This window comes from Eupeodes corollae, chromosome 2, assembly GCF_945859685.1.
Source record: "Eupeodes corollae chromosome 2, idEupCoro1.1, whole genome shotgun sequence".
NCBI lineage: Eukaryota > Metazoa > Arthropoda > Insecta > Diptera > Syrphidae > Eupeodes > Eupeodes corollae.
The window spans coordinates 110,091,349-110,114,418 of NC_079148.1; the positions used below are offsets into that span (position 1 = coordinate 110,091,349).

At 32.0% G+C, this 23,070-nt stretch overlaps 5 protein-coding genes across 5 annotated transcripts; 3 read left to right on the forward strand and 2 right to left on the reverse strand.

Moving 5' to 3' along the window:
- Positions 1–4,008: 4,008 nt before the first annotated feature.
- On the reverse strand, positions 4,009–5,873 carry LOC129945719 (probable serine hydrolase). Its single transcript, XM_056055586.1, has 2 exons — positions 5,687–5,873; positions 4,009–4,929 (listed from the first exon to the last, which is right to left on the reverse strand). Exons 1-2 carry the CDS (start codon positions 5,801–5,803, stop codon positions 4,036–4,038), a joined length of 1,011 nt encoding a protein of 336 aa, XP_055911561.1. The 5' UTR covers positions 5,804–5,873; the 3' UTR covers positions 4,009–4,035.
- A 1,993-nt stretch (positions 5,874–7,866) lies between these two features.
- Positions 7,867–9,084, reverse strand: LOC129945773 (serine hydrolase-like protein). Its single transcript, XM_056055693.1, has 2 exons — positions 8,896–9,084; positions 7,867–8,770 (listed from the first exon to the last, which is right to left on the reverse strand). The coding sequence occupies exons 1-2, from the start codon at positions 9,001–9,003 to the stop codon at positions 7,877–7,879; spliced, it is 1,002 nt and encodes a 333-aa protein (XP_055911668.1). The 5' UTR covers positions 9,004–9,084; the 3' UTR covers positions 7,867–7,876.
- Positions 9,085–11,094: 2,010 nt separating this feature from the next.
- Positions 11,095–12,363, forward strand: LOC129948189 (serine hydrolase-like protein). Its single transcript, XM_056059069.1, has 2 exons — positions 11,095–11,384; positions 11,447–12,363. The coding sequence occupies exons 1-2, from the start codon at positions 11,280–11,282 to the stop codon at positions 12,338–12,340; spliced, it is 999 nt and encodes a 332-aa protein (XP_055915044.1). The 5' UTR covers positions 11,095–11,279; the 3' UTR covers positions 12,341–12,363.
- A 3,103-nt stretch (positions 12,364–15,466) lies between these two features.
- On the forward strand, positions 15,467–16,544 carry LOC129945177 (serine hydrolase-like protein). Its single transcript, XM_056054835.1, has 2 exons — positions 15,467–15,598; positions 15,651–16,544. Exons 1-2 carry the CDS (start codon positions 15,497–15,499, stop codon positions 16,542–16,544), a joined length of 996 nt encoding a protein of 331 aa, XP_055910810.1. The 5' UTR covers positions 15,467–15,496.
- Positions 16,545–21,757: 5,213 nt separating this feature from the next.
- LOC129944600 (probable serine hydrolase) lies at positions 21,758–23,028 on the forward strand. The gene is made up of 2 exons (XM_056054142.1): positions 21,758–22,031; positions 22,095–23,028. The coding sequence occupies exons 1-2, from the start codon at positions 21,870–21,872 to the stop codon at positions 22,995–22,997; spliced, it is 1,065 nt and encodes a 354-aa protein (XP_055910117.1). The 5' UTR covers positions 21,758–21,869; the 3' UTR covers positions 22,998–23,028.
- Positions 23,029–23,070: the final 42 nt, after the last annotated feature.

The window sequence follows — 23,070 nt, forward strand, 5'->3', positions numbered from 1 at the left end:
TGTTGCCTTCGACATGTTTAAGAATTTTGCATGTACCTCAAATTTTTAAAATAATATTAAAATAAACAATAAATACACGTGTACAGTACATATGAACATACCCCTTTAATATATAACAGCGATCTAGGATATGATTTTTGAACAACATAGCTGCTGTGAATAGCTTCAATAAACGTTTAGTGTTGAAGTTCCATTTTCAAAAACTCTTAAATTTTGGTATTAAGAATTCAATTCTGGACGTCTTCCGCTCAATATCATGTTGGTGAAGCTTGTTAATAGTTATACTAGAAATCAAAATAGATCGCCAAAATTTCTTTTCTATATAACCGGACATGTGGCCACTTATAAGCTTTTTATTGCACTAAGCTTTGGTTAAATGAGGATAACCAATAAAAGACTTCGAATTATTCTACATCATGAAAACACAAATAAGTTGAGAAAACTGAGTTTTTTTTGCCCAATTTCAAAAATTTTCTATCCGAGTAGAAGCTACATATAAGGTTTTTCCAATAAGGGCGGGTAGATGTTGTGTGTAGATATCGTGGCTTTCGCTGTGTGGCACGTAGTGCCGGCCGTCCTACTGGTACCACATGTCATCTAGGTCCATATGGTTCAATTTGGCTCATAAGTAATTAGTTATCATCGTTATGTAGTGTCAAAAAAGTACGGACCAATTTCACCGACGGCAATAATCCACACCAAACGGTAGCTTTTTGAGGCTGCATTATCACCTGGTAGTCCTCGCGTGGGTTGGTGTCGTCCCATAAACGGCAATTTTGCTTGTTAGCAAAGTCATTCCTTCATAAATGCGAATCGTCACTAAAGACGATTTTTCGGCCAAAATTGGATCTTCTTTCAAACCATTCGAATCCCAGCCAGCGAACAAACGGCGTTGTTTATGGTCATGAACTTTGAGCTCCTGGGTCAGTTGGATCTTGTACGGTTGTAGGCCCAAGTACCAACTCAAAATTCGCCAAGTTGAAGTCGGCGAAAAGCTGAGTTTTTGTGCACAATGATGTAACTTGCCACAATGATTTGGCATAAGCAACTGAGTAATAAACAAAAGATTTGACAGATGACACCAAAACAAAATGGCCGCCAAAATCTACCCGTTCCATTTTAAAAACCCTGCATAATCAAGTTTTAGAGGGTTTTAAAGAAAAGTGGTGAAAATGATGCTAAATGTCGTAGACGTATGGAAAATGTTTTTATTGTCTTCAATGCTATTTTTTTTAATACTTGAGTTGTAAACTATTTCTTATCAGTTTTGTGTTTTTTTTTTAACGCGTTTTGTTAAAAAAGTTGTAAGGTGATTTTTTATAAAAAATTACAAAATTATTTTGCATATGATAGAATAGTTTGATTTCAAAATCTTTTTTTGTTAACGAGATTTTTATTCGAAAAACATTTTATACCAATTATAGTAGCATTTCTTGAAAGTTTTTATTTTTTTTGAAAATTTAGCACAGAATGATATCATTTTGAAGCCAATACTTTAATTTATTTACGAGATATCGAGAACCGAACATCAATGTTTACCATTAAAACAAAATAGATTGTCGGATTTGCATAAATGTTTTTCTGAATATCGAACACATTATCGTCGTCGTTCTATTAAAACTCCCCAAATCCATTTTTTGTGTTTTGAGATATTTGCATTACAAGTTTGAAATCAATATGCAAATTATAAAATTTTGGGAGTTTTAATTCTTTATAATTCAAAAATGGTCCATCGTTAAGCTTAGGTGGTTTTTAAAAATTTGATTTCATTTTTGCGGAAATGGACTTAGGGAGTTTTCATAGAATGACGACGGTATTTTCTATTAGAACAAATATCTTAAATTTTTGAAACTATATTTGGTTCGAATATCAATTTTTACCAACTCTCAATTCGACTTTTCTCAAAATTGTACTGAATGTTGAAAACAATATTTTGTATAAGATGAAATTAATTTTGAAAAAGATACTTAACCAACTTTTAGTATTGTTTTTTTAAGGTTATTATTTTCTAGATAAATTCATTTTTTGATCTAAAAAATATTCAAGGTCACAATCATTTTTTAAGGTTTTATTGATTTACAAAAAAACGTTAATTGAATTTTTTTCCAAAAATATACTAGCTTGGTATTAAGCCACAATATACAGTCCGTAACATTTGAATAGCCTCACACATAATTTATTTTCCAATTAGATTATTTTTGGAACTTCTTTGATGTCTATACATCGAAATGTGTATTTAAGGGTATGTCTCCCGCAGAAGCGAACTCAGAACTCATGTAAATGAATTTGAATGTATTAGTGAAAGATCGTTACTCTCTTCATTATCAAATTCAAAATTTGAATTTCCAATTACTCTATATTTGCCTCTTGATCTTTTTTGTCTCTCAGAGCGAGGGATATATTTTCGCACAAGCAGCAGATAAGGTAAGAGGTGGTTTTGTTTGTAGTCGCAAAAACGTATATTTTTTTTTGTCACATTTGAATAGCCACACCATATTTATTTTGGTCAAAATGAAAACAAATTAATTTTATTTTTAAGAAAACGGTTTTTATTTATTTTATGTAGTTAATAACATCATTTTAGTACTTTGTAAAGCCACCCTTATTTTGAATGACGTCAAAAACGCAATCTTTTAGGAAATCATGCAAAGATTTTAGGAGATATAAAGAAATGTTTTGCGCAGGCCTTTTAATGCCTTCAATAAGCTCCTCTTTATTTGCGTGCAGCTTAACTCATAAACTTAACGTGTTAACCACCCCAAACATTTCCAATTATGTTTCAATGTAGAGAGTAGGGTGGCCAGGATAATTGTTGAATATTTTGGTCTTGCAACCATGTTTTCATTACACCAGCAGTGTGGATAGGTGCGTTGTGCTGCTGGAAAATAATAGGAATTTGTCTAAAAGTATCCTGGAACGTAGGTAGTGCTGTTTCTTATATAGTCTTGCAGTATGCCGCCGTCATTTTACAGTTCAAAAAACATAAGTCAATTGTGCCATAAAATGATATTGCACCCCATACCATTACTCCTCCCTCTCGGGACGCATCATCTCCTATGTTTTCGATCTAAAAATAACTGTTCCTTTCTTAAATCATGGATGTAATAGTTATATCCGTCCGACCCATCCAAGTTGAATTTTTTCTCGTTTGAAAATATCACTTTTCGCCAATAGTTTGAATGGCTGCTTCCATCGGCATTCCATGCCATGTAAAGTCTTGCAAAATTGAGCCGCTGTGACTTACGCACATTGTTCAGTGGTGTTTTTTTTCTTTAGTTTTAGGCGCTTCAAGTGTCCAGCACCTTTATTGACTCTACTTATGGTCATTCAGCTAATTTCTAATCCAACTTCGTGTCTTATCTTACTCAGAGAGTAGGTAGAATTGGAAGCTAATCTTGTATTATTCCGCTTGGCTCGTCCCGAAAGTACTTTAGAATTACGTCCTTTGTATTTTTTTCCATAATATAGCGGATCTTTAAAATAATTGTTAATGACTTTTGGGCTTCGATTAAGTTTATTAGTTAAAGATTGATTAGTAACTCCTTGCTCACTATAGGCCTCTATGTTGGCTATTTCCGTTGCAGATAATGATTTTTTTCTGACCATTTAAACGATTTAAAAAAATTGAATAGAAACAGAAGAAATAGACTATTTTTAAATTCCCGATGGCTTTCCGATACCCACTCTGGCAAATTTTCAGTAAGTCAAATGAGGCTTTTCTTATGTTTAAAAAAAATCAGTTTATTGACTGCAAAAAATTAGCTCAAAAAAACCATTAACGTTAAGAGATTGGTTAAAAACTCTCTTAATCTCAAGAAAACTCTCTTATCTTAAAATCTAATATGTATTTCGTTATGTTCTGATCAAAAAAGCATCAAAAACAGTTAGCTGCAAAAAAAATCAAAAAGTGAGGCTATCCAAATGTTACGGACTGTTCTTATTATCTATATAACAAAATTTAAAAATGTGTTTCCACTTCTTAAAGTGTCAAATTTAAAAATACAGGGATTTTTTGTTTCTGCATATACTATTTCTTTATTCTGGTCTATATTTGTTTATAAATGGATTTACAATATTAGCTATTTTTTGTGGTTCGTTTAAATGGACATGATGCGTTCCCATGACATCATGTTTCTCAAATGCAGGATTTTGTTTCAGAATATTAAGAACTTCTTCATAGTCTTCTTTCATACCAAATTTTGGACCATTCTTAGCTTTAATAAACAAATGTGGACACTTAATTCGCTGTGCCATTTCTACAACAACATCATGCGGGAATACATAAAACATCATTGACTTTAATCGACCATCACGGCTAAAGTAAAACTTATTTGGCTCATCTTTCGAAGGTAAAGAATTTCGTTGCAAAATAAATTTACAGCATTCCTTTGAAATTGATTGTCCAGTTCCTTTGTGTAGTCTTTCAACCAACTCATCTAACTCATAACATGGAGGTTTTGTATCGCCGAGATTGATTTTCATTTGTTTGTTATGTCCTTCAAATTGCTCAGTTATTGCAGTGATTGTGTTTTCTTTATTCCTTAAAATTGGCTTCAGGACATCCAATGCCACAAACATGTCACATTTATCGGGAAACAAAGATGTAAATATGAATCCATTGATTGAGCTCATCGAATGACATATCATCGATATCTTGTCCCATTTGAATTTGTGCATCAGAAAAAATAGAGTCTTTATGTAATCCATGGAATGGTAGCTGCAACCAGCTGGGATCCATGATGATAATCCATGACCGGGTAAGTCAATGGCCAAGAAGCCGATGTTGTGTGGTAAGAGAGGTGCCAAGGTATCGTAAGTACCGGCATTGTCTTGCCAGCCATGGACGCCAACGATTGGTCGTTTATCCTTTGGACCATACCATTTTCCTGCGATGTGACCCCAAGGGACACTAATTTTTATTTCTTCAAACTATAGAAAAGAATAAGTAATAAGTGTAATACAACGCAATATTAATAGTGATTACAGCTATTTACACCAAAGATAAAACTTAGATTTGTTGGTTTATTTTTTTAAAAGTATGTTCCTGTCTATTGAGAAGGTATCCATGCCAAACTTATAGGATTCTCCATGGGTAAATTCAGATTTCCATTAAAAATTCATTTTTTTTCGTGGCGCATGGAACACGATTATAACTAGTTTTTTTTTGTCATTGTTTCATATAACTTTGTGTATGTTTTAACAGGTGCGGTATAGCTTTCAAATTTCCATCTTAAATTGTTCTTAATTGGTGCAAAGAGGGGTAAATCTGCTGAAAATAAGGACTTGCAGATTTGATTTTAAATGATAGATAAGAAAAATTGATTTATTTTACCCATGGAAAACTCAATTACATAATTGCTCTTTCAATAGATTTTAATAGTTTGTGTAATCAAACATACCTAGAACTAATCATGTCTTTAGATCTTAAACATCAAAATCCACCACAGTTCTCTGTGTAAATAGCTTATATTCTCTCACCGACATAAAGCTTTGAATTTTTGTTTATTTTTTTTCATTCTCAGTGTCAATGTCAATGAAGAGAATGAAGAACACAAACACAAACAACAATTTTATTCTGTCTGACTTTCCGGATACCTTCACATATTTTATAACTAGGTAAAAGTTGATAATTATAAAGTAATGTCAAACTTATCTTAGGTGTAAATAACGCAATAAATTAACTCACCTCTCTCGTTTTAAAATTAGTTGAAGTTGAATAACTTTTTATATTTTTACGAATAAACTGCTCTTGAACTTGAAGAGATCTCTTGAAAAATAGCGGAACACATGATGTGAGTCTCATTTCTGATAGGCAATAATGGCATGCGTTAAACACGCTAAGCTTATGAAAACTAAAACTTAAGGGAAACTTTATTTGGACTCTTCCTCAGAAATAGTAAATTTAAGCTTTTCGTTATTCATTTTGTGGTGACATAATTAAACTATTCTCTTTTATGGGTCATGTCCGTCCCGTCATGTCTCTCCAAAGATACCATAAAAACAAAATTTTAAATCTGAAATTTTGAAAGGAATTCCAATATTTGTGGTTAATTTCGATTAATTTTTTGATAAGTATCATTATGTAATTGTTAACTATGTAGAAGTTTATCGATTTCATAATAAAATTTGTATAGGTAGGTATATAAAACTGCAAAAGTTAATCAATTTAATATTTAAATTTCCATTAGTGATAGGTATATATTTTTTGATTAAATCTTTTACATCGCCCACCCCTCCCGTTATACCTACTTCTTCTTTTCAGTTTATGAGGTTGAACTTTTTTGAGGTGACTAATTTTTACTATTTACAACTTTATCACGCTTTATCACCGGTAGGCAAGATTTTATTCTTTGCAAACTTTCCCAATAGATTTTGGTGACCTTTATTCAAACCCGATTTCAAATTAATTTATCACGTCAGGTTTTTGAGTAATTACTTTTTAAAACAGGTATGTACCTATATAAGGCTTTTTAATGTTATCCTACTTTAAGAAGTACGAAGTACTAGTAGCTGGTTTTTAAAATGCACAATCTCTTTATTCAATATTCATTATAAATATTTCAATTATTTCATATAGGTAGGCAATATTTTAAAAATCTTTATAACATTTTAACTGTATTAAAAAAGTCTCAAAGAAGTGCTAAACCATTTATGATAAAACTGTTTTCAACAAATTAAGGCAAAAGGGTTTGAAAGTAAGTTTTGTTCTTGTTTCGAATCTGTTATCTACTCAATTCGAATTAAGAACGTTTTTAAGAAAATATAAAAATAATGTCGCAATGGATATTTTTAAACTTGAGAAAATAGTTAAAATTAAAAATTAGAAATAAAAACTCGTCATAACTTATGAGAAATTCCAGAAACTAAGTGAGGTACTAAAATGATTTAAACGGAATCATCAAATCTAGAATAGAATTATTTGTACTTTGCAAAGTACTTGTAGTTGGTTAAGAAATATTTTGAGTTTAAACTTAGCCTTAGAAAACCCCGTTTGTGGTTACTCTTAAGGTTTTTTAAAGGGACGTTTTTAAAAAAAACTGAAGAAAATTTTAAAGGCGAATAGAATTTAGGACATCTTAATCATTTAAAAAAGTATTGTTTTGTTTTTGAGACAGGAAAAAAACGTAATTTTGTTAACCATTTGTTGCCCATTTCTGGTTAAGATTATAGATAAAGAAAATTATAGTGTCAAATGAAAAGTGACGCTTATTTTGTAATATGAGTCGTCAAATTTTCAAAAACTGTCGTGTGCAAGCTGAGAAAGAGAAAAATTACATTTCGTTTTTTTTTCGCCGAAAAAACTATTTAAATCTTGAAAGATAGAAATTGATATATTTAAATTTGTATTATAGACTTTGGTCTTCACATTTAAACCCTTCTGTCCTACTGGTGTAAAAATAATTTTTACTGAAAAAAAGTTTTCTATTCCAGCGTTTATGCAAATGTTCATACAATACTTTACAGATTGAGGGTCCGGAAAACTCCCTCACCATGAATACTTTGTTTTGAGATGTTTTTATGGCATTTGAGTAATTATAAAAACCCAAGTGTGTATGTAGGATAATTAATCGAACTTTAAAGGGGATACTTATCTGGGTTTTACTGTCACATATCCCAATATCTCGTTTTGCTCCGTATTTGTTTCAAAAGGGGAAAATTCAATATTTCCAGTCAATTAGTCTTGTAATACCTGACGGGGGTTACTGAGCCAAGCAAGCAGCCAAATATTATAGCATTTGAGTGTATTCTCAAAACCGTTAGTTGTACTTCTCACTTTAGTGTAACAAAGTAATATTGTCTCATCTATCTACTCCAAGTAAGATTTTATATTATCAGTGATCGAACTATTGAAATTGAAATAAAACATCTTGTTTTTCTATTCTGGTCTATATTTATTTATAAATGGATTTAAAATGTCAGCGATTTTATGAGGCTCAGTTAAATGAAGATGATGAGTGCCATCAACAATATGTTCCTCAAAAGACGGATTCAATTTTAATGCATTCATTATTTCTTTTAGTTCTAACTCACTGTCATAGTGTTTGGCTTTATTATTTCTGATAAATAAGTGAGGGCATTTGATTCTTTTTGCCATAACCACAAGCTCATCATGGCTAAATACACTAAATATCATTGATTTCAATCGACCATCGCGACTTAAGATGTACTTTGATGGTGACGACGAAGAAGGTTTAATGTTGCGCTTCAAAATAAACTTACAACATTCCTTTGAAATTGATTTTCCAGTTGAATTATGCAATCTCTCAACTAACTCTTCGATCTCATAAGATGGTGGGACTGTCTTTTGCATCGATATTGCCATTTGTTTGTTAAGTTCTTCGAATTGTTTTATCGCAAAATTAACAGTGATTTCATTTTTACTCAAAATAGGCTGCACTATATCGAGAGCAACGAACATGTCACATTTGTCCGGAAAATAAGAATTGAATACGAATCCATTAACGGCACTCATCGAATGGCAAATCAATGAGATTTTTTCCCACTTTAAATCACGCATCAAACTGAATAGGATTTTAATGTAATCTATTGAATGGTAGGTGCAACCCTCGGGCAGCCAAGATGATAGTCCATGTCCAGGTAAATCAATTGCCAGAAATCCAACATCGCTTGGCAGAAGTGGAGCTAAAGTATCGAAAGTGCCGGCATTATCTTGCCATCCATGTAATCCAACTATGGGTCGTTTATCTTTGGGACCATACCACTTGCCCGCAACGTGGCCCCATGGAACACTGAATTGTACCTCCTCGAACTAGGGAAAAATAAAATGTGTATACTATTAGTGGAAACTATTTTGAGAGAATGAGCTTTTATTATAATAATTATCTAATCTATTAAACAATCTCAATACTTAGTGGTGTAGAATGAGAAACTCACCTCTCGAGTGATAAAACCGGTCGAGTAACTTTTTATAATTTTTCTTAATGGAACTTGAACTTGTAAAGATCTTTTTAAAAGCGATGAAACAGCTGTTATTGTTTTCATTTCTAAGGAATTGCGTACTCAACGCTTGGCTATCTACGCAAGGCGTTAGAAAACTAAACTAAACACAAAAAATTACAAGTTTGCTTTGGTAAGAGCTTGAGAGAAAAGTTCTTCTACATCTAATAGTAAAACTTTCCTCTCAAAGCAAAGTTAAGCTTTTATTAATGCCATGCGTCTTTTAACGGGTGTTATATTTAGACGCGTGGTTTTAGTTATGGTAATACTTTAATCAGTGTTGGTCTTTTTGACAGCTGTCACTTAATTTAAGCTTAATTTAGTTTACCATTTCATAACTAATAAATAATAGATAAATCGTGCATATTTATAACCAAAATAAATTTATTGAACGAAACTTTTAGTGAGCGTATTACCTTGCAGCGTGGGCCTGTGACGTGACCTCCAAGATCGTGCAATTAAACACAACTCGACTACTTTTTATGTGAAGTCGCTTATTTACGATGATAAGCGATTTGTAAAACGTGACCCTTATCTTTATTAATTAAAATGTGTCTCAAATATAGGTTTTTTTTGGTTCTGGTAGATTTTGGCGCCCCGTGGTGGCCATTTTGTTTTGGTGACATTTGTCAAATCTTTTGTTTATTATTCAGTTATATTGTTATTGCAAGTTACACGATTGAACAGCACGTTTGCAAATGTGTTATAATTATGAACAAATATCCCAAAAATGTATTCATCGTATCGTCTTGCAAATAAAACACTGTTTCACTATTTTGAATTGGTGTGATTGTTTTTTGTGTTAAGTGTATTTGCAAATTTATCATAAAAGCTTTAGAACAAAACTCAGTTGAGGTTCAAAGTCTAAGATTAATTAAAATTAACTCTTATGGCATTTATTACTTTTTTTTTACTTAACTAATTCACAAGTATATCTCTTATTGATTTATTGTGGGCCGGTGAATTCATGTCTAGCACGAATATACAAAATGACGTAAAAGATCGTCATCGATTTTATTTATTTAAATTACATAATACGTGATAGTTGGTAGGGAATGATTAATTCACCTATTTGGATTTGAAAAGAGAGTGTGTTGTTCTTATGAAATTTTAATATCTTACGAGTATACAAATTGCTGACTTATCGTATTCAGTATTGATACAACTTTTGAAGCACCTACATACAAAAATAGATATGTATTTGTGTGATATATTCATCTGTCAATAGATAGATGACCTTTGCATAGACCCAACCTCGTACCTCTTTCAAATCCTTTAGTGTAATGAAGTAGGGGTTTACAAAGGGCAACATGCCCCCTTGATACCTTAGAGATGGCGATCTCAAGGCAACCTAGCCTGAGATCCAATTAGCACTGTAGTGCGCCGTTTTGATACCTTACTGCTGAGTCTGTTATGACACGATGAAACTAGGTGCAAGCGTCATCTCCGAATTCTTCTTTGTCTCCCTAGACTGTTTCTTAAGATTCATGAATGACAAATTGCTTTTCCAAACTATAAAAAATGTTCATAAATAGTGTAGTTTATATTTCCCTGATATCAGAAGATAACAACTTAAAAATTGAAAGCTTTAATTCTTGAATGATAAAAAATCAGCGAACCTTATCAGATTTTTTTAGAACTAATAGGAATCAGATCATCGAAACAAAATTCTATTTATTGAACATGTTTACATATGTATGTATGTGGCAATATCTACAACACAAAAGTTCATTGTCCTTTGTTTCTTGTTCAGGGCTCGTCATAATAAATACAAAAATAAGCAATACCAAATCATTTCATGACTACCGTCTATTGGCCGGCTGCCTTAGAAAATTACTTATTGCTAATTAATTCAGTCATTTGCGATTAACTAAGCTTCAATCGAATTTAAAGGGAAATTCTGTTTAGGTTTATTTTTAAAGTGAATCATAAACCACGTAGATACATATTAGCATGCAGTTGGCAATTACCCAGCCATCAGTTTTGTCATCACAATTAACACATAGCTTTTTCCCTCTAAAGATTTGCATCTATGCGTTTAGGTACTTCAATTCACCAATTTCATGAAAAATCTAAAAAAGCCTCTTCCTTAGAATTTTATTTCATTACATTTTCTACAGAAAATTCATTGCATTAGTCTATGACACCATTGTTATAAGAATTCTATTTTACCGTCATACAATTACAAGTAGAAACTTGTTGCTGGCAAAATGCACTTATAAACTTAAAAGCTTCAAGTTGTCGAGGGTTAGTATTTAATAGTTAATTGTTTTGAGCACATCGAAGCCCACTAGGTTCTTTTGAGGTGAATTAAAACATTCATGGCAATTGCTGCAGGAAGGACTTCTGGCATTCTAAGGCGATCTTTTCAGAGAATCATGGCAGAGAACTCAAAGACCTCCTTACGGAAATTTGCTACAAAAGAGGTGAGTTCTTTTTTTTTCTATAAAAGGACATTCCTTTATAAACTTTCTTTAATCATTTTCAGTTCGAGGAAATAAAATTCAATGTCCCCTGGGGACACATAGCAGGCAAGTGGTATGGCCCAAAAAACACTAGACCAATAGTCGGATTCCATGGCTGGCAGGATAATGCCGGCACATTCGACACACTCGCCCCTCTTTTGCCATCACATATTGGATTCTTAGCCATCGATTTACCCGGTCACGGACTGTCTTCTTGGCTTCCCGAGGGTTGCACTTATCATTGCGTGGACTATGTAACATTTGTGCTTACTCTGATGCGAGAATTCGGTTGGGATAAGATTTCAATGATCTGCCATTCGATGAGTGCAATCAATGGATTCGTATTCAATTCACTGTACCCGGATAAATGTGACTTATACATTGCTCTGGATGTCCTGAAACCTTTGCTGCAACCCAAGGATATTGTTGTGAGCAGTGTTGCAGAAAAACTGGAAGGGCTTATTAAGGTTTCCGAAAGGAAGCTCAACAAATCCGAACCACCAAGCTACGAGTTTGAACAATTGGTAGATCGATTGTATGAAGGATCAGGTAAATCCATCGAAAAGGAATGTTGCCAATTTATTTTGAAGAGAAATATCAAGCCGTCGGCCACGGACCCAACTAAATATAGCTTTAGTCGAGACGATCGATTGAAGTCTATGTTATTCTATGCTCTGCCACAGGAGTTAGTTTGTGATATGGCGGCGAGGATCAGTTGCCCACATTTATTTATTAAAGCCCTGCAAGCACCTTACTATGAGAAAAGGTCTAATTATGATGAAGTAATAAATGTACTAACAAAGAAGCCTACATTTGAGTACCATCAAGTGGATGGGACACATCATGTACATTTAAACGAACCAGAGAAATTGGCTGATATTATTAATCCTTTTATAAATAAGTATAGATCTCAATAAAGTTAAATTATTGTTTAAAAATGTTTGCTGTTATCTTAAATTTAAATAATGTTTGAAACATGGGTGACTGAAGTTAAAAAGTGTAGTGTGCCTTCACCTTAAAGACGACAGATAAATCATATTCCGAGTTACACTATATAAGTGTTTCCTTTGTTTAGTTTAGTTGTGAGAATATTTTTTTCTAATAAATCAAAATGTGGAATTTTATGTACCTTCACATGTCATACTTTGAACATCTTGTTCTGTGTTTAGATATCAATTTTAAATTGCACTGCTTAATAATTTATGAATTATGTCTTAAACCGTTGTGGCAACCTTAAAACTCTCGATTTTTTCCATTTTGATTCTTTGGATAAAATATATTGATTTATTTTTAACAGATAAATCCTATTTTGTACAAAGAATAATTCAACCTTTGAGTTTGACGATATTGTGGAGCTTATTTTATAAATATTTCTTATACAAATAATAATAGGGTTTTAAATAAATTAACTGATATAATTAAATTTTATATTTTTCTACTAAAGTGAAAACTAGAACAAATTTGAATGGTGTTTGCCATACTGACAGGAATGAGCACCAACAAAATGCCATTTAATTCAATTTAAACTCGTGAAAAAAAAATACATTTTCGTGTTAAATTTGACTACTTTCGTCCCTAGCATCTATGTATGTATGTATGTCATAGAGATCAATTTGTTTATTAACAGAAAAACTATAACAATCTTTAATTCATAAATGTCTTCATTTTTTAATGATTAAAGTCTAAAGTCTTAATCAAGCACGTGCGCAATTTTTATGTGAATCGTCTGCCAATGCGGAATTTCCCTATGCATTTTGATTAGCAATTAACTTAGAAATATAGGCGCACTACGATTCTACATCAATAAATACTTGAATAGATACCAATAAAGAGCCTTAGAAAACTTTTTGAAAAGTACAACTTTCACATGTTAATTGTATAATTCATGATTCACTGCATGATTTAACGACTGTATACTTTGATCTTAAGATTAAAGCGCGGGTAAAATAATACAGCCTTCGAAAGTTTCCAAAAATCTACACGTCAAAATTTTTTTCAATTTTTGTTTCTTTTTTTTTGAAAGTATTTTATATTTATAAGTTGGAATTTATTAATAAAATTATTTTAAAAACAATGTAAAATTATTAAGCTGTAATAAATAATTTTGGGGTCCAGGCGTTTTAAATAATCCCACACCTAACCGAAAAACACCCAAATCCGATAAAGACACTTGTTTTATTTATGGTTTTATTAGGTATTCCCAGCAGCAATCAAGCAATCACCCTTAGTTTAAACCCAATAGCTGTATTATTTTGTAGTGCCCATGGCATTATGGTTATTGAGTTGGATTGTAAAGCTAGAGGTCTTGGGTTCGATCCCTGCCTGTGCCAACCAAAGTTTTTTCACGGGTGCTGCCTTTTGCGATTAATTGACAAACTTTCCAAGAGTAATTCTTGTCATGAAAAACACTTTATTAAATAAGCCGTTCCGCTTAAAATTGTAGGTCCCCTCCATTCCTGACAATTACTCGCACACAGGAATTGTTCAGAGTTGTCGCGCCATAATTTGATTATTTGTAGTAATATTATTACAAATGGTTTTTACACGTGTGGTTATCAACCTGGCAATTCTTTTTTTCGGAGTTGGTCTTTGTGACAGTGCAATTTATTGAATGCAACTTTTGGTAAGTTTTGGGCCTGTTTCACATTATGTGGTTATTATGGTCTCCAAGATCTTGCGATTTAATACTGCTTGAAATTTTTGTGTGGGGTTATGTAAAGTCACTTGTTTACACAGGTAAGCCCAGGCGATTAATGACGATTAATGTTATTGCTGACATACGTTCCCAAACTGACCCTATTAGGCCTTCTCTCTACTGGAATTACTGGAATTAATTCGAGCCAGCAGCGGAGCCGGAGGCCATTTGTCTGAAATCATTTTTAAATCTTAATTGCAAACCTTATCTTAAAGATAAAGCTTAATTCTTGACCATATCTGTTTTATTTTTTCTTGTAAACAACATGTCTAAAAAACACCCTTTATAAAGAAAGGAAAAAAAATAAATAAGCATAATGAATATCGAACAAAAGTTCGTTGTCCTTTGATTGTCTCAAAGCCTTAGAAGATTACTTGTTTATTGTATAAATTAGCTACTTGGGATTTAGTTATAAACTTCAATCGGATGTGAGTGGAAAGCTGAGATGTTGGTGGTAAATACTATTTTTTCAAGGCAATCGTCGAAAAACCTCCAGATATTTTGTTCAGTATTTTTTCTTCAAAACTTGTGCAGCAGGATCTTCAAGGATGTTTTTATATATAAATAGTTATGGCTTTGAGCTAGACTTACGAACTTGCCCTTGATTTTTGTAAGTTGCAAAATTATTTCATAGAAATAGGTAAGTAATTAAAATTTTTTTTTTATAATTTTTATAACTTTATAATAATTTAAATTAAAAAGATAAGTTAAAAATGTTTCTATTCTCAATTGGTGTTTAATAAAATCAAAAATTAAATTTTGATTTATGTTGCTTTACTTCTGGTAAGACTCTTTTCGAGAATAGTGGATCTTGTTTTTATCTAAAGCTTAAGACAGCTTTTACAGTCTTTATTTATTTTCTTAAAACTTCATCAGCAGCTTCTTAATTTTGCTACAAGTTGATGAAAATAAAAATAATGATTAACAGCTAGTTGCACGTTTATAGCTCAAAAAACTCTATAAATACATAAGTACAATTAAAGAAACAAAAATTATCTTATTAGGAATTATAAATTTAAATTATTTAAGCTTCTTTAACATGTCTGAATCTCTAAAATAGGCTACAAACTAATATTTAATATAAAGCTTGAATTATGCAAATAAATAGAATTAATAATAATTAAGACATAATAATTAACAATTATTAAACCACACTATATATAAAATCTGAAAGCGTCTTTTTTTGAATTTGGCAGATCCATAGTTATACGAATTTTATTTGATCGTTGCATAATTAAGAAAAGAACAAACTTGTTGCTGGCGAAATACATCTATATCTTTAGAAGTTTCAAGTTGTCGAGGGTTAGTATTTAATAGTTTAGTGTTTAGATCAGCACACACTTTTTAAGATCTTGGACAACGTATACAAACATTGATAATGGCAATTTCAGCAGGAGTTTCGAGAATTTTGAGGCGATCTTTATATAGAAAAGTATCAGAGAAATCAAATTTTTGCTTTCGTAATTTCGCTACAAAGGAGGTAGATTCTTTATTTTTTTATAAAATCTTTAATTTTCTTTAATTAATTTCAGTTCGAGGAAATAAAATTCAGCGTTCCTTGGGGACATATAGCAGGAAAGTGGTATGGCCCAAAAAACACTAGACCAATAGTCGGATTCCATGGCTGGCAGGATAATGCCGGCACATTCGACACACTCGCTCCACTTTTGCCATCACATATTGGATTCTTAGCCATCGATTTACCCGGTCACGGACTGTCTTCTTGGCTTCCCGAGGGTTGCACTTATTATTGCGTGGACTATGTAACATTTGTGCTTACTCTGATGCGAGAATTTGGTTGGGATAAGATTTCAATGATCTGCCATTCGATGAGTGCAATCAATGGATTTGTATTCAATTCACTGTACCCGGATAAATGTGACTTATACATTGCTCTGGATGTCCTGAAACCTTTGCTGCAACCCAAGGATATTGTTGTGAGCAGTGTTGCAGAGAAACTGGAAGGACTCATAAAGGTTTCCGAAAGGAAGCTCAACAAATCCGAACCACCAAGCTACGAGTTTGAACAATTAGTAGATCGATTGTATGAAGGATCAGGTAAATCCATCGAAAAGGAATGTTGCCAATTTATTTTGAAGAGAAATATCAAGCCCTCGGCAAAGGACCCAACGAAATATAGCTTTAGTCGAGACGATCGATTGAAGTCTATGTTATTCTATGCCCTGCCACAGGAGTTAGTTTGTGATATGGCAGCGAGGATCAGTTGCCCACATTTATTTATTAAAGCCCTGCAAGCACCTTACTATGAGAAAAGGTCTAATTATGATGAAGTGATAAATGTACTAACAAAGAAGCCCACATTTGAGTACCATCAAGTGGATGGGACACATCATGTGCACTTGAACGAACCAGAGAAATTGGCTGATATTATTAATCCTTTTATAAATAAGTATAGATCTCAATAAAAAAAAAATAGTTAAGAATTATTAAAATATGTTGTTTTTTTAATTCTTATGCAGAATCTAATAGAGTGATGTCTAGAAATACAAAAAAAAAAAAAAACAAATAAAATTTCGATTCAATTCAAAATGTAATATCATAAGATTTACTTTTAAAAAATCCCTACTAAACTGGAAATTGGTAAAGACGTCATTTAAACGTCCTTAAGTCTCCTCATTTTGGAACTAAGCGAAATACTGTAAGGGATAAAAGGTTTTACGCACAGTGTACGTCGTATCTCATCGTACAGTGGATAGATTTAGAAAAAACAGTCGAAATCAGTGGAATGTAGTGCATTATGCCAACAAAATTTAATAATATATATTGTTGTGTGTGGAATTTGTTTTTTTATTGTGTTATATGTAGAAACATATTTTTTGTTAAAAAACAATTAAATCCAATTAAAAACAATCTAGTGGTTTTGCATTTCGTTAAGTAACTCCCAGGAAGTTTGTTCTTTCACAAAATAATAATACAATTAAATATCTATTTTATTTTATTATCTATACCTATTTTTTAACGCTATTAACAGCCATTTAAATGAACCCTTTTTCATAAACATCGGACAAAGTATCGCCATATGTGCATTTCCCAAATCTTCTGCCCCCTTTCATCATAAGGCCATTTGTGTACCTAATTTTGAATTGTTAATTTTTACAACTACTTAAGATCTGCTCAAATCAGAATAGCTAATGTGAAATAATATTTCATAAAAATGGTGTCGTCAATTTCGAAAGATCAAACTCTAAGACCGGCTTGAGATAGCGCGCATACTATACTCGAAAATGAATGGTCTGCTTATGTGGAATTCCCCGACATTGTAATGTAATGTGCAATAGAAATTGTGACTATATCACATAATCTACAGCCATAGATATGAGTTATTATCAAAAAATATATTATGAATGTATGAATGAATTTTATGCAGCTATTATTCTGTATCACATGATGCCCTGGTAGTGATAATTTACCCGCGATTTAAGGTAGAATACGATAACTTTGGAGCCAAAATATTATAACGGGTTTTGGTAGAGGCGCTTATACAAGACTTAGACGCCAGTTATTGCTATCATTGGTTTTCACCATTGGAAACAAACATTGGAATTTTGTTGACAGGTCATTTATAGCTATCATTAAAAAATTCTGTCATTGAAAAAATGTCCTGATTGAAATTCACCAAAAAATGTTTACTGAAAGTAATATGTCACTGCAACACAAATCAGTGGAACCATTCATTACACTTTTGAGCATAAAAGTAGTAGCTGTTCAGGAAAATGAATTTGTATCCGGAAAACAGAAAAATACATGAAAAATGAATGTGCAATTACACTTTTTTCTCAAAAAAATCTTTCTGTGATTTCCAATCGTTCAGTATATAATTTTCATTTCAAATCAAAGGGAAACACCATCAAATATCGATTCCAAAATGTTTTCGGATCGATTTCAATGATAGCTATAACTGACCCCAAAAATCTAAAACTATGTATTTAAAAGTAACGGTAGCGCGTACAGTTACAAATTATACCTTTTTCAAAAGCCAGAACGTTTTTGATCACACACTTAGATGAGTTTTTATTCACCACTTAAAAATTTTATAATTCCTTGGTTATCAAATTATTTATAGAACACTGTTGTCCAGCAAGTTATGATCTAACTATTTAATTTGGATGACTCATATGAAAGCATTCCAAGATTCGAATAGTTGTCTAAATATGCCATATTTAAGAGCTAAAATACAATAGCTTAGAGAGTTTTTGGTGCATTTCGCGCAGAAATGTAAGAAATTGTTTTGAAACGTTGCTTTTTTCCAAAAACTAAACACACTTTTCTTGTTTTCATTTCTATTAATGCGAAAAACGCTGACAAAATTTAAAAATCCAGAAAATGAGAGAGGATCTGATATGTTAAAATGTCGGACTCTTTTTGACGTAGTTTTTTTGAACTCAATTTCCCGTCGTCTGCTATTACTATCGTTATCAATCTGCTTACTCGTATTTGGATCTTATAACGGCGTCAACAAAACTTAAAAATTGTAGAGACAAAAAGGTTTTGTTCTTGAATTTAGGGAAATAGTTGTATTTAAGAACATAATTTCTCTAAAAAAAAACTAAATTAAAACAAAGTAAGGTAAGTAAACAAATAAGTTGGGAAGAAAAGTTTTGTAGTACTCACAAATTACACGTTTCAAAGCTTTTATACCAATAGATATGAAACGTTAATTGTGTTTTTCACTTAGCCATTAGTTTCACAAAAGTGTCGCTTGATTTTTTGGGGCATTTGTATTATTGAAATTCGTGTTTGAATCTCGGTTCTAAAGCATCCAAGCAAATTGACTTCAAAAGTAGATTTATTTATTCTTTTAAGATGTTTTGTATTCAACAGAAAACCAATTTTGAAAGAAATAAAATGCACGACTGGGTCACAAGAACTTGATAATTTCTTCCAAAAAGTCTTTTGAAAAATATTGCCTACATTTTAGATTTAGAAATGTACCTCCAAAATAAGTTCTTCTCAAAAATTTAAATGCCATTTTATTTGTCAAAAAATCTAGATTAACTTATTTTTTTTCGAAGATCATTTTTAATTTTCTCTTAAAAATATTTTTGGTACAAGCACTTAATAAAGAGCTTGTAAATATAATAAGATTTAAATTTCGTAAAAAAATGTTATCTCCTCTCTGAGATATCGAGTTTTGTAAACAAAATTAGTATTTTATTAAAAAAAAAAATAAATTTTTTATCATAAAAAATCATCATCAATTTGATCATTGACAAGAGCTTGCACAGAAAAAGAAGAATTTTGAAATCGTTCCATTAGTTATTGAGAAAACTTAAAAACAAAATAAAGGCTTTTTTGAGGGGTACCCTTCTGGAGCAATACGAAAATATATTTTTCTTGTAGAAAGAAGCCAAATTAAGAACACAAAATTTTGAGAAAGTTTTAGAAAAATCACATGTTTGAACCAAAAAATTTGTGTGGGGACTGCTGTTATTTTTTTATTAATAAAATGATAAAAACTCCTTACATTTATAAACTGAAAATATTAATTTCAATCAACACAATTGTTTGGACTTTAGGGGCCAGGAAAGACAGACAGACGGAAGGAACGAATCGAGGTACCCACTTTGTTCGACTTCTTCGTAATGTCATATTTGATTAAAAACTCTAGTTTGAAATGGTTTACTAATGCAAAAATTGCTATATAGTTCCTATATGTCGCAGTAAAAATCACTTCAAGAATCACTATTTATGTGTGTCAAAAAAATGTAATAATAAAATTTAAGGCTAGTTTAAGGAATTCAAAGGCAACTTAATATAAAATTGATGATCTCTTATTCAAGGTTTCTTTTTAAAAACCTGAATATTTGCTCTTTTTCTTAGAAACAATTTTTATGAAAATAATTTATAGCATGACTAAAGTTTTTTCGCGTTCTAAATTGAGCGAAAATCAAAATTTGAGTTGTTTTTTGGACAGCAAACCACTTTTGGGTGAATGTCGTTAAATTACTAATAAATCTTTAAATGAAATCTTTACTTATACAACTTAACTGTATAAACTTTTTGGCTCATATGACCCCCTCCTGGATCGTCAATTGGTCAAAATTTGATGAATTTGTGCTGTGCTTTTGGAATAGGGCTGAATATCCGATTCATATTATGTTCTTGGTCCAATCTTCAGTCAAAAGTAGTACTTTTAGCAACAAAGTTTAAGGAAGTAAAATACAAATGTTGTTTTCATATACAAAAAATAAATAATTCAAAATATAATGGGGGTCATATCCATTAACGCAATACGATTAGTTTTGAATTGAAGGGAATTCCTATGAAAAAGCAAACACATTATCTCCCAGGGAGGGGTCACGACCCCCCCGTGGATCCGCCATTGGTTAGTTGCCATACTCCTCAGAAACGGCTTAACCAATTTCAATGCAATTTTGCATATACATTCCGTAGGTCTAAGAATAGGTTTTTATCTATTTTTTATAATCCTACTAGCTGACCCAACTAACGTTGTTTTGTCATATAAATAATTTTTAAATAATATTTTGCTAGAAATGAATGACATAATACTTTAAAATTTAAATAAAACAAAGATTTTATTATAATTCTTTTTCTTTTTATAATTTACGAACATATATACCGGAAATTGCCTCACAGATGAACACTGTTCTAACGTCCAACAAAATTAAAGATTATTTAAATAATAGAGAAAAACACACCAAGAAACACCATGGCGTATGTGTAAATTTGTCCATGTTTATACTTATTAAATATTGGGAGTATACTTTTACTATTTGTCTGCTTTCCTACTTCGGTAAGAAAAGCAGTATTACTTCTTATTTTGGAACTTTATGCTTCCGAATGACATCATGGAACAAAAACGTCAATTCCAAGTCTTTTATGGGTCATATAACTTTAATTTTGTTTGATTTCTTAGTTTAAGCTTTATATATGAAAGGTTTAAGATTAGAGATTTAAAACTTTAGTAATCACAAGACTAATCAGACCAGATTCAAGTTTTTATTTTTCTTTAAGTGTACAGACTGAGCGCAATTAATTTTGATAAAGCAAGTTTAATTACATATTTAACTAATTAATAAACAAAAAGTGCTTTCAAGTTTCAAAGGAATGTCACATCAAATTACAAGTGATTTTATCGAACTTAGACGCTAAGAACCAAGTTTAATTTCTAAGTTACAGACTATGCACCTTTTATATTTAGGTATATTCTTAATAGAAACAAAAAATATTTATATCTTAATTAATATCACAATATAAACCAAATAAATACTTTTTACTAACCCATTTATCACGTGTAAGAATTAATTGTGTTCAACTACAGCATTGTGTTTCTTCGTTCTAAGTTTTAAAAGTTCTACGGAAAATCCAATGTTTATCAACAAACCATCGTGGTCATGCATAGTTTGTTTTTTATAATTTATACAATTTTTCAAAGAATCTCACAATCTCATAATACTCTTTGCTACTAAGAAAAACTAAAATGGAAAATTCTCACTAAAACAAAGCTTTAATTTCAAATGCAATTTATTTTCCAATTCCGAGAAAAACGATCTATTTATAATGTTTCAAACGTTAATTCACTTTAATTTATGCATTTAACAGAACTGTATAAAGTACACAACAGATTTTCATGACTGCACTTGGGGGTAGCCCCAAGCTCACAGAAAGCTTTTGGATGCAGAAAATTCATATTTAATGGGATTGCACAGCATTTAGAAATTTAGTTTTCTATTTCTATTCAACGTTTAATTATCAAAGCTGTATATAAAATGTCATCGACTTCCAGTGCTTCACGACTTCTTTGGAGATCCCTAAATGGATTACATAGGGAGAGCCGAAAGTCTTATTCAACGACGAATATTATCCCTAAGGATATAAGTAGGGAACCGACATCGTCGTCGTCTTCAGCAAGTAATTTCCTTACGAAAGATGTAAGTTCTCTTATTTGGTGCGTTCATAATTTAAGACATTAAAATGTATAATCTTGATTTTAGTTTGAGGAAATCAAATTCAATGTTCCTTGGGGTCACGTATCGGGTAAATGGTATGGACCTAAAAACGTTCGTCCCATCGTTGGCTTCCATGGCTGGCAGGATAATGCCGGAACTTTCGACACAATTGCTCCACTTTTACCATCACATCTCGGATTCCTGGCCATTGATTTGCCCGGTCATGGATTATCCTCATGGCTACCAAATGGTTGCACATATCATGCCGTGGACTATGTTACATTCGTGCTGACTATGATGCGTGAATTTGGGTGGGAAAAAATCTCGATGATCTGCCATTCGATGAGTGCCATCAATGGATTCGTATTCAGTTCCTTGTACCCGGACAAATGTGATATGTACATTGCCCTGGATGTCCTCAAACCTCTTTTGCGTTCTAAGGAAGTTCTCATCAGTACTGTTGGCGAGCGCTTGGAAACTTTGCTCAAAGTCGGTGAAAGACATCGCAGCAACAAACAGCCACCCAGCTATGACTTTGATGAGCTGGTGGACAGACTGCACGAAGGATCGGGTAAATCTATCAACAAAGACTGCTGCCAGTTTATTTTGCAAAGAAATGTAAGACCATCTCCGAACGATCCAACCAAGTTCAGTTTTAGCCGGGACGAGCGATTAAAATCATTGTTGTTCTATGCCCTGCCACAGGAACTAGTTTGTGATATGGCTCAAAGAATAACCTGCCCACATTTGTTCATCAAAGCTCTGCAAGCACCGTACTATGAGGACAAGTCAAACTATGACGAAGTGATAAATGTCCTCACACAAAAACCAACTTTTGAATATCACCAAATAGACGGGACGCATCATGTCCATCTGAATGAGCCCCATAAATTAGCTAATATTATAAATCCGTTTATAAACAAACATAGACCAGCACCAAAGCAATAAAATAAGAGTTAGCTAATTTATTTATAATGTACATGTGTTTTATTACTCTCCACTTCTTTGTACATCTCAAAGA